The sequence below is a fragment of the Crinia signifera genome, chromosome 4 (genome assembly GCF_055691185.1).
Source record: "Crinia signifera chromosome 4, ASM5569118v1, whole genome shotgun sequence".
Taxonomy (NCBI): domain Eukaryota; kingdom Metazoa; phylum Chordata; class Amphibia; order Anura; family Myobatrachidae; genus Crinia; species Crinia signifera.
In genome coordinates this window covers 254,511,285-254,523,443 of record NC_139220.1, presented here as the reverse complement: position 1 = coordinate 254,523,443, position 12,159 = coordinate 254,511,285, and the positions used below count along the sequence as shown (strand labels likewise).

General features: G+C 47.6%; 1 protein-coding gene across 1 annotated transcript in view; it reads right to left on the bottom strand.

The window, feature by feature from the left end:
* Positions 1 to 11,252, bottom strand: part of ARRDC4 (arrestin domain containing 4) — a 40,787-nt gene extending 29,535 nt beyond the window's left edge. The window contains exon 1 of the mRNA XM_083184251.1: positions 10,433 to 11,252. Within this exon, the coding sequence (XP_083040377.1) occupies positions 10,433 to 10,715 (283 nt within the window). The 5' untranslated portion in view covers positions 10,716 to 11,252. The remainder of the gene's footprint in view (positions 1 to 10,432) is intronic.
* Positions 11,253 to 12,159: the final 907 nt, after the last annotated feature.

The window sequence follows — 12,159 nt, the reverse complement described above, 5'->3', positions numbered from 1 at the left end:
GAACGGGACCAAGCTCCAAAGGAGCACTCACGTGGCCCCAGGAGGGGGAGCTGAGCAGACTGGACAAGGGAAGCAGGGAAGCTGACCAGAGACCCAGTGGAACAGAATCTGGGAGCTGGAACAGACCAGGATAGCTGAATAACTGCTATAACCGGCGCCCTCTTGCTCGCAGCCATCCCTTAAAAGGGATGGTGCAGCAAATGAACAGGCGCCGTGATGGACCGGCCCCCCGACTCCTAATTACCATCAGGTGGCCGAGCGCGCGTCCCTCGGCGTCCCCTGTTGCCTGGCAACCGCTGGGCGGCTGCAGGGGAACGCCGAGGACTTATCCTTCCGTCTGACTGACGGGCAGACGCGTCACTCCGCCGGACGGAAGTGACGCACGGGCGCTCGGAGACGCCGGGCGGAAGTGCTGTGTGCAGCCCTCCAGCACCAGCCCCCCGGCGCCGGGCGCTCGTGCTGCTAACATAGCATAGTCAGTCAGCATTCTGTCACCACTACTTTCATTGTGTCAGTTATGGCTGCCGCAGTATTAACCATCTTTAACCTGCCGCAGACTGAGGAGGAGTCGGTGCAGTTTTTAAAGCGCCACCACTTGCTGCCAGAGACACAGACTATAAGGCTTAATATAAAGGAGCGGATGTGGCGCTGCCAAATTAGATCCTGTGGCAAGAAGATTAGTCTCCGGGCCGCTCAATGGTTTCAAGGATGTCACCGGATGCCACTCTTCTATGGTTCATATTTTCTTGTGCAGAGGTGCTAACAAGTACTAAATTTAGTGAGCGCATCCTTTATGATCCCCCCCCCCCCCCCCCAAAAAAAAAGCCATTATTTACAACAACCCTGCATTTGATGTCACAGCCCCAACGCCGGATTGGCAGGTCCGGCAAAATAGTTGAGGTGGATGAAAGCGTATTTGTACAGCAAAAAAATCATGTTGAACGCGTCCTGCCTCAACCGTTTGGTTGGTGGCATATCCCATGAGACAGGTGAATGTTTCGTAACACCTGTGGCCAGCCGTGACGCCAGCACAATGATGTCCGCTATCCAGACGACTATTGAACCAGGTACCACTATATACTCTGACTGTTGGCGCGTGTACACACACACACAACAACTTGAGCAGGCGGGTTACCATCATGGGGGTCATGCAAGTGGAGGAACAAGAGACACAGGGGCACTGGGTGCAAATACCTTGACTCCTACCTGCAGGAGTTTATATGGCGCAAAACACTTGGAGCAGAGAACGCTTTCCTGTGCATTTTACATGCACTAACTTTGATCCCAACAGCTGACAAATCATCAAACACAAATGTTGCGCAGCTGTATATGAAGGCAATGCAGAAAGTGAAAAATTACTGTTTTTATAGTTTCTTGGACTTGTTATTTGATATTATTGTACTTTTTTCATTGCTTTTTTCTTCTTTATTATTCACTAAAATCCAGTTACCAGTTAACACATGTCATCATTACTGTTTCAGATGTATGATAGGCCCCCACTATCCACGCCAGCCCGAAGCTTGGCAAGCGCAAGCGTTACGCGTCCTTCTGACCTGTTCATACTCCCACTATCCATGTTGGTGTGGAGTTGATTTTATAAAGTGTGGCGAGCGTAGCGAGCCATTAAGCCCCGCGAGGAAACACAGAATAAATGTGCAGTAATCCGTGGATCCTGGCAGGGCTCGCTGTGCTCACCACGCTTCGGGCTCGGTGTCTTGCCACATTTTACAAAATCAACTCCATGCCAACGTGGATAGTGGGGGTATGAACAGGTCGCATAACGCTTCCCCTCGCTTTGGGCTGCCGTGGATAGTGGTGGTTTGAAAAGGAGGCATTTGCCAGTATGTAACATGGAGCACTGGCAAATGCATCCTTTGTTGTGCATGAGAGGCACTTGCGCCTGCACCCCCTCTTTGTGCACGAGACGCACGTGCTACCGAACCCCTAACCTCGTCTCCCTGAAGCGGACACGGACAGGATTGTGGCACCCTGCCGCGAGAATTACTGGGATGCACAAGTGCCTGAGACGCTTGTGAGTCTCAGGCAGATGGAGTACCTCTCCGCCGGCGCCCGCATGATCCCCTCCGCCAACGTCCGCCAGTGCAGGGGATCTGTGTGAGAGGCGCTCTGCAGGCTTGCCAGGGACAGAGCTGCAGCTTGCGGGGACAGTATGGTGACTAGGGCTGCCGTGGGAACACTACGCTGACTACGCTAACTACGCAGGGCTGCCGCGGAGACACTATGCTGATTACGCGAGGCAGCCATTGGGCTACGCTGACAACGTAGTTAAGGCTGCCGCCGTGATAATACACAAGTACCCACAATTGTTAGTTAGAATTTGCCTCTTTTTCCCCAGATACCCTGCCCACCCTCCCTCTTTCAGTCCTTGTTTTTTCTTTTCTTTTGCCTGTTGGGGTTTGTCAAGCTTCCTGTTTCAGGACAGCAGTCCAGTGGCTAATGTGCTGCTTTATGGAGATTCAGTCTCTGTTCAATACACAAAACTAGTCTAACCTACCCTTCTCAGAGTCAGGGGCACTTGCTGTCTGGCCGGCCCATCATGGTGTATTTAGGGGAGAGTTGGGGCCTCAACATTTTATTGATGTAACCAAAGGGATGAGATAAAGGCATCTTGTGGACATGAGATAAACGTTAAGATGTAATGGCACTGAGCAAAATTGCCTGTTCTTTCTGCCACCACACTTATTCTGCAACCCCTGCTTAAAAAAAGGAACATCGTATGCACACAGCATCTATTCTCGGAAGGCAGAGGGGCGGCAGCAGCAGCAAAATGGGGGGCAATTTTGGACATGCGGCAGTGCAGCGCAGCGGTCAAGCTGGGCCCCCAATGAAAGTTGGGAGGTATGGTGTGTCTGTGTGTGTGTGAGCATCCCCTGACATACCAGGATTACAGCATTTCACAGGTTGTTTGTGGCATCAGAGGTCAGTATTAACCCATGTGACACATTCCACATTGCAAGAATGTTCCCAGCTAAAGTGAGTTTAACATATTGGGAAAATGTAATTAATTATTATGAAAAGATTAAGGGGCAGATTTATTAAGCTTGGAGAAGAGATAAACTGGAGATAAAGCGGAGAAAAGGTAAAAGGAGATAAAGCACCAGCCAATCAACTCCCAACTGTCTTTTTCAAACACAGCTGATTGGCTGGTGCTTTATCTCCTTTTACCTTTTCTCCGCTTTATCTTCAGTTTATCTCTTCTCCAAGTTTAATAAATCTGCCCTTAAAAGTTCATCCATGCCACGCCAATGCAATTTCAAATCTTTAAGGTGCCCATACACGGTACACACGGTAATTGCATGCGTTTTTGTTCCGATTGCATCACACATCGAATGCGATTTGCGTGTGATCGGAACCTCGTTCAAAAAGTATGTGCAGCACATACTTTTTGATCTGTGCGATGGGATGTGCGTGGGAGCGCGCATCGCACCCGCAAATCGCAGCTTGTATGGGCACCTTTACAAGTATTATAAAAACCTACAGTTTTGGCTGGCAGCTCGGCATTTTGCTGCCCAGCATCTAAATATTGTTATGTTCCAAACTGTAGATATATTTGGATTTTTGGTTACGGTGCGTGAAAATGACAAACCACAGGCTGGGAGTAGTTTGTGCTCAGAGATGAATTTATCTGCCTATGACCTAATGACAATTGAGAAGCCGGCTCTCCCTCCAGTAACGCAGCTCTGGCTGCAGAAATAGTTCTGTGAGATGCCAGATGAGACAGGGACAGAATGTGTTACTGCTAAATATACCTCCAATATGAGCAGAACCAAACATTCTATACCTATTGGGGTATTGGTATACATGTCATATACATACTTCCCACCACTGTACTCCACTAGGGAAACATTCCCCTTGCTAGTCCTAATCCTACTAAAGCTATATAGTGTATACTGAAATTTAGGGGATGCTTCTGGCTTTGTAGTGAAATAGTTTTTGGCTTATATGTTAGTTAAGGAGTTTTAACAGTTCTGTCATAAATATTCAAATATGAAATAGTCAGCATAATAAAAAAAAAGTACTAACTGTAACTGCCATCACAATGGTCATAAAAAAATAAACAATTGCTTATACCCCTTTTACACCGCTGCAAAAACATGGGTTTTTCCCTCATGGACCCGGTCAGTGGCGGTGTAAAAGGGGTTAACCCGTGTCCCTTGACACAGGACTTCTACCCAGGTCCTGACCAGGGTAGCACACGGGCAGGGCCTGGGTAGTGGGTAGTGTAAATGGGTATTCTGGGTCATCTGACCCGGCTCCCATTTACAGCAATGGGGGAAGCCCAACCTCCAGACCGCAGCGTCCTGCAGTCAACATGGAGGTTGGGCGGGGGGTGCACACAGCCTCCGGTGCTGTCTGCTGTACTTTGCAGACAGCAGCAGAGGCAGGGATGAGGTGAATGGATGCATGTGTGCAGCATCCATTCACCTCGCGGTTTGGGGCTCAGGGGGTGCACAGAGGTTGAGGGCAGCCCAGCAGCTTACCTTGTTGCTAGTCTTGCCCCCAGCACGGTGGCTCAGGGCCCGGCGTGGTGATCGGCTGCCCTGGCGCATGAAGATGTTGTCATCACCAAGCACCGGCCCCGTTTACACTGTGGGTCGGCACCGCAGTGTAATCAGATCAAAATCCCGTATCTGACCTGATGGAACCGTGTTCCAAATACCGGGTCGGATCCAGGATTTTGGTGTAAAAGGGGTATTACAGTACATATAAAACACAGTGTCTCCTGGCAAAGGTAGCAATGGTTGAGTCACCACCAGCGGTGTAGCTAGGTGCCATGGTGCCCGGAGCAAGGACATATTTTGCGCCCCCCCCCCTGTGGGGCGTGGCTAACATGCGTTGGCATGTTACATTTGAAATATATAAGACGCTGTTGTAACGGAATCTGCTGCGCCATATAAGACACTGTAATGGAATCTTCTGCGCTATATAAGACACTGTAAAGGAATCTGCTGCGCTATATAAGACACTGTAACGGAATCTGCTGCGCTATATAAGACACTGTAACGGAATCTGCTGCGCTATATAAGACACTGTAACGGAATCTGCTGCGCTATATAAGACACTGTAACGGAATCTGCTGCGCTATATAAGACACTGTAACGGAATCTGCTGCTCTATGTAAGACACTGTAACGGAATCTGCTGCGCTATATGACACTGTAACGGAACCTGCTGCGCTATATAAGACACTGTAACGCAATCTACTGCGCTATATAAGACACTAACGGAATCTGCTGCTCTATGTAAGACACTGTAACGAAATCTGCTGCGCTATATAAGACACTGTAACGGAATCTGCTGCACTATATAAGACACTGTAACGGAATCTGCTGCGCTATATAAGACACTGTAACGGAATCTGCTGCGCTATATAAGACACTGTAACGGAATCTGCTGCGCTGTATAAGACGCTGTAACGGAATCTGCTGCGCTGTATAAGACGCTGTAACAGAATCTGCTGCGCTATATAAGACGCTGTAACGGAATCTGCTGCTCTATATAAGTCGCTGTAACGGAATCTGCTGCGCTATATAAGACGCTGTAACGGAATCTGCTGCGCTATATAAGACGCTGTAACGGAATCTGCTGCGCTATATAAGACGCTGTAACGGAATCTGCTGCGCTATATAAGTCGCTGTAACGGAATCTGCTGCGCTATACAAGACGCTGTAACGGAATCTGCTGCGCTATATAAGACGCTGTAACGGAATCTGCTGCGCTGTATAAGACGCTGTAACGGAATCTGCTGCGCTATATAAGACACTGTAACGGAATCTGCTGCGCTGTATAAGACACTGTAACGGAATCTGCTGCGCTATATAAGACACTGTAACGGAATCTGCTGCGCTATATAAGACACTGTAACGGAATCTGCTGCTCTATGTAAGACACTGTAACGGAATCTGCTGCGCTATATGACACTGTAACGGAACCTGCTGCGCTATATAAGACACTGTAACGCAATCTACTGCGCTATATAAGACACTAACGGAATCTGCTGCTCTATGTAAGACACTGTAACGAAATCTGCTGCGCTATATAAGACACTGTAACGGAATCTGCTGCACTATATAAGACACTGTAACGGAATCTGCTGCGCTATATAAGACACTGTAACGGAATCTGCTGCGCTATATAAGACACTGTAACGGAATCTGCTGCGCTGTATAAGACGCTGTAACGGAATCTGCTGCGCTGTATAAGACGCTGTAACAGAATCTGCTGCGCTATATAAGACGCTGTAACGGAATCTGCTGCTCTATATAAGTCGCTGTAACGGAATCTGCTGCGCTATATAAGACGCTGTAACGGAATCTGCTGCGCTATATAAGACGCTGTAACGGAATCTGCTGCGCTATATAAGACGCTGTAACGGAATCTGCTGCGCTATATAAGTCGCTGTAACGGAACCTGCTGCGCTATGTAAGACGCTGTAACGGAATCTGCTGCGCTATATAAGACGCTGTAACGGAATCTGCTGCGCCCCTATAAGACGCTGTAACGGAATCTGCTGCGCTATATAAGACACTGTAACGGAATCTGCTGCGCTGTATAAGACACTGTAACGGAATCTGCTGCGCTATATAAGACACTGTAACGGAATCTGCTGCGCTATATAAGACGCTGTAACGGAAACTGCTGCGCTGTATAAGACACTGTAACGGAATCTGCTGCGCTGTATAAGACACTGTAACGGAATCTGCTGCGCTGTATAAGACACTGTAACGGAATCTGCTGCGCTGTATAAGACACTGTAACGGAATCTGCTGCGCTAAGACACTGTAAAGGAAGCTGTTGCGCTATATATAACATGCTGACAGCTGTAAATAAAGAAAAATTAATAAAGATAGCTAAATATATATACAGCAGAAATAAAGCTATATACAGCACAGCAGGCCAGGGCAGCAGCAGAAGCCAGAGATTCACTAACCCCCCCCCCCCACACACCACAACCACCCACCCACCCCACCCCCACCACCACCACCCACCCCCCCCCCCCGGCTCCACATATCCAACAAAACAACAAGTTTACTATGTTTATTTTAATAACGTTTAGCTGTAAAAAAAAAAAAATCTATCCACCTTAAATAATTGAATATCGCACGTGCGGCAGCCAGCAACACACCTTCTCCTCCAGGCTACAGCCAGCGCTTGGGAAGGCTGGTGATGACGCGCTGCTGTAGCCAGGGAGGAGGGAGGGGGTCAGAGTCGCTGGGAGGAGTGTGACATTGTTGTCACTCACACACACTAGTGCTGCTACGTCGCTGGCTGCCTGCGCTGCCCGGAAGCCAGACCGGCAGCAGCAGCAGCAATGCACAGGCAGCCGTGGTGGTGACTGTCAGCCCGCCGCCCGGCCTCACCGCCCGTGACGCTTGGCGGCGGGGACTGGGCGAGCAGCCTGGGCAGGAGGGGAGGCAGGCGCCGGGCAAGGCAGCCACAGGCGCTGCCCGCCCCGGGCGTACGCGTACCCGCCACAGTGCCACACTAGTAGCAGGGACCATTTGCGGAGGGGGGGGCGGGCCGGCGGCGCCAGCCAACCAATCGGCGCCCGGAGCAGGAGCTCCGGTGGCTCCACCCTCCCTACGCCTCTGGTCACCACTGTGATCAGGAACCTGATGCTGCTAGAGACCCAAACGAGGAAAATAAAAGCTGTACAGTGGGAGGCGGCATTATAAAATGTTCTCTCTCTCTCCCTCTCTTTCTTTCTCTCTCTCTCTCTCTCTTTCTATATATATATATATATATATATATATATATATATATATGAATTCAAGTTTAATCTCGCGAAATACGTTTTAATCAAATAAATTTTTTCATAGTGTGTCCGGCTTGTTTTATACTGTACACTTTATTTTATCCCTGGGAACAATCTAGTACATTTTAGTGAAAGACTTGGTAGCAATGCCATCATTGTGATTGTTGGCACTTTTTTGCCGTTATTGATCATTTACCTGTGCACCTCTATGGGAGTGCGGAAATACTAGGCAAATGGCTGACATGATGTTCTATTCCTCATTGTGGCCAAGCCAAATGCTGAATAGCCCCTTCGAATCATTGTATTCTTTGACGTCTATCCTGCTGTTTGTCATATGGCCCACCACTCTCTGGTACATCTTAGGGCAGTATTCAATGAGAAAAATTCTCCGTGTTTTATGGAGAATTTATGCTTTGTTCGCCTTGGACGGAGCATTTTGCTCTCCAAAAGCGAGCAACCCTATTCAATGTGAAATATTCTCCGTCTTTCTAAGTGATTTTCTCTGTGTCTCTCCGTGTAGCAATTCTCCATCTTTTGATGGGGAGCTGGAATGTGAACTTTTAAACTAAAAGTTTTTTTTTTTAATTTTGGTGTAAAAAATCAGGTTTTTTTTTTCTGTGAAGGGGCATGTTATTTTTATTCATTCATGCTTTTAAATGATATTTATTTTTTAAAAAAATATTTTTTTTTAATTTTTTTTTTTTTTTTACACAGTGCAGCCAGCAGGGGGCCGGAGCGCTCGAGCCGCTCATTAGATATTCATATATTCACTGCACCCGATCGTTAATATGCACGATCGGGTGCAGTGAATACTGGGTCCCCCGCTGGCTATAGGGGGGGGCAGCCTGTGCTGCCTGGGTCCCGGGGAGCCCACCTCCCCTCCACATTCCTCTGGAGCAGCCAGGGAGACTTTAATCTCTCTGGCTGCTTCCGTCCCCCGGCTCCCTGAAAGCTCCCTGCCGCGGATGCTGCAGGGGTTAACACTCTCCGCGAGTGGCGGCGAGCATCAGCCACATTGAATAGTGGATAAAATGCCGTGACGGAGAATCTCCAAACATGGAGAATCTCCGCAAAAACACGGAGAGTGCATGGAGAGCGAAATAAAACGCTCTCCATGCACAGAGAATTTTCTCATTGAATACTGCCCTTAGTGGTGGCCATGGTGAGTGACAGTGCCTCCCTGTACACAGTCGTCACAGCACATCACTGAGACATAAATATATTTATATAAGGTGGTGTGTGTGTGTATGGGGGGGGGGGGGGGGGGCACTAATATTTATCTTGCCTTCAGGCACCTGCGACAAACATAAGCCACTGATTGTCTACAAATGTCTAGATCTGTCAGTCCCCCTGCCTGCATTGTGTAAAATATCTAAACATACACTTTGTTACTTTGAACACAAAGTAGAATGCACAAAAAACTGCCCTGAGATAGACATGCAGCAATAACCAATGTACTGTACACCCGACAATGGTTACCTGCAATTCAATTGTTGCTCCAATCTGGTGCAAATGCCACAGGTGCACATATTTTCATATTTTTGCTAGCATCATCCTGAGGTTATTGCCAGAATTTATCACAGAATCAGTGGTTTCGTGCTCTAATCAGGACTTTAACCGACTGTAGCTACTTTATGTGGCTACACCTTTTGGTTTCAGGCACGATAAGCACAAAAACTAATAGGCATCCAAAGACAATTGAATTGCTCTGTTGGGCACTCATTGTTAAAAGCTTCAAAAAACAATTGGATGCCACCCATTATACTGATATGCAATTATTCATGCTGTCCTAAAAGAGATATATTAACTCCTTCCCTGGTACTCCCGAGAATTTTCCGGGCTGTGCTCCAAAACGGAGACTGCCAAACCCAGAAAATTCTTGGGAGTGCCACTGCCTGCGCTCCCTCTTGCCAGGCAGTGCCGCACACAGCCATGTTGCCGGGGGCAGGGCCAGGCAGCAGCTGTTGTCCCTGGGAAACCTAGTGGGATTTTCTTTTTAGGGAGTGCTCCCCCCAAAAATTCCCAGTGGGGAGTGCTCCCTAAAGCTGTACCTTTTTCTGACTGGGAGCTGCCATGTTGATTGCTCTTAAAGGGCCTTATTTTGGTTCATTCTTTCTGACAAAATCCTTCTTAGATGGGCAAAACCATGTGCACTGCAGGTGGGGCAGGTGTTACTTGTGCAGAGAGAATTAGATTTGGGTGGGGTTTTACTTCAAAGTGAGATCTATATTGCAGTGTAAAAATAAAGCAGTCAGTATTTTCCCTGCACAGAAACAAAATAACTCACCCAAATCTAATTCTCTCTACACATGTTACATCTGCCCCCCCTGCAGTGCACATGGTTTTGTCCATCTAAGAAGAATTTTGTCACAAAGAATGAACCAAAATAAGGCCCAAAGTGAGGTGTATTACATCTTTAATTAGAATTAGGAAACTTTTTACTGTGTATAATTTCATCTCTTTTGCATTACAGAAAAATATTTTTACCCTAATAACCAAATGTTGTTCACCAGCCAACTGCACAGATTGCCCTCAGCTGTGGTGCCTGACATTGTATTAATGCCCTCACCTGTGGTGCCCAAACCTGGTACTGATACCCGCACCTGGTACCACTGCCTTTATCCATTGCACCCAAACCAGGTACTGATGCCCTCACCTGTGGATGCAGCCAGTAAGGTAACTTCCTCATTAAGGTACTGCACATATTCTCCTGCAAATGGTGCATTTTGTCTCTCTCCTCCTCGCCTTGGTGTAAAGGACACTACTGCACCACCATGTGCGTACAGGTGAAGGCCTAATACATGAATATCCTCTGGCATCTCCAGAATCACCTGTCCAGATACAGAATCACCTGCAGAGTAGCCATTTTCTCCCTCATTCTCAAGAACAATGTTCATTGTACATGCCCCAATCATTTTCCCAGAGCAGTACGGGGGCATGTATACTTATGCAACAAAATGTCTCATGGTTGTAACAAGTTATGCAAGCCCTGGTTGAATGAGCAAAGTTTCACCCAAAGATAAAAGTCTTCGGAACTCCTAAGGGGCAGAACGCAGCAGAGAGACTTGCACCCAATCGAGCACAGCAGCTTCTACACTGTAACACTACAACAACTATGCACAGTAATAGGAGCTAATCACACAATATAATGCTCTTGGGGATTCCAGTGGGAGCAACAGGTGGCAGGTGTGTGTATGTCACTGCAGGCTGTCATCGAAACACAGTGTGCAGAACAGGTCTGTAAGGAACTGGCCACACTGCAGGGCGCAATGTCGCAGGCTGGGGGAGCATATGCTCATCACGTAGATATGTCTCAGGCTAAGCATAGCTGCAACTCTCCCAGGTATCCAGGGATAATGTCTGCCACAGAACAGCAATGTTCCAAATAATCTAATCAACTTGTACCCCTGGGATTCTCCAGCCAGGTCCCTGTGCAATCCTTCCTCATGCTGATAAGTACATACAGTGTCTATTTCTAAGAGAGACAGCTCGCATACAAAAACACTTCCGTGATTCTCAGCCCAATCCCCTCCCCACTCACAAACATTTGTGATGTCTTTGTGACACTCACCAATCCCAGCACTGGCCCGTGTGCCTTATACAGCACTGCAGAAGGGAATGTGACACTGAAGCTCCCTGGAAACTGGATCCGACAGACTTATTTTTATAGTAGTTTGTTGTGAACCTTCTGTACTGTGTTTATGGAACTAGTAAGCATTAAACAAGGGAGAGGATAGAGGAATAGAATGGTGTGCGTGTGCCTGTACTGTATTTATAGCCATGGCTATACATTAATTTGCAGGAATCTATGATCTGCAAGCTCTCTTTGTTCTAGGCAATAGGATTGCCACCTAGCAACAGCTGGTGGGTTATGTGCAAGCCCCCAGATTGCCGCTGTGAAGGTATAGTGAAATAAAAAAACTTCATATACCTTCACACAGCCAGAAAAAGGGATTCTGTACTGCAGGAGCCGCTGGGAGGTGCAGGACACACGCGCACGTGCGCGCGCACTGTTCACGCACCCACTGTATAGAAGGTCAGGCCCCACCTCCCTAAGGTCATATTTTACGGAAGCTCACAGATGGCAATCCACCATAGAACTGGGGAGAGTTATGACATGAGAGACATCACAGGTAACTTAACGTATAAAAATAAAGGGCTCTAGACTGAAATGTGCATAAAGAATGTTTACTGTAATGTTGTAACAGATTGAAACATAACTGAAAAGTAGCAAGATCCAGGCAATCTCGGACTGGACCAAATAAGGACTAGGGAACTCTGGTAATCGGAAGGTCTCCAATAGTGTCTAATGAAGGTCTGAGAGGATGACCAACGTGCAGATTGCATTATGGATTTAGCACCTTTAGCTGCTGTCGAAGTAAC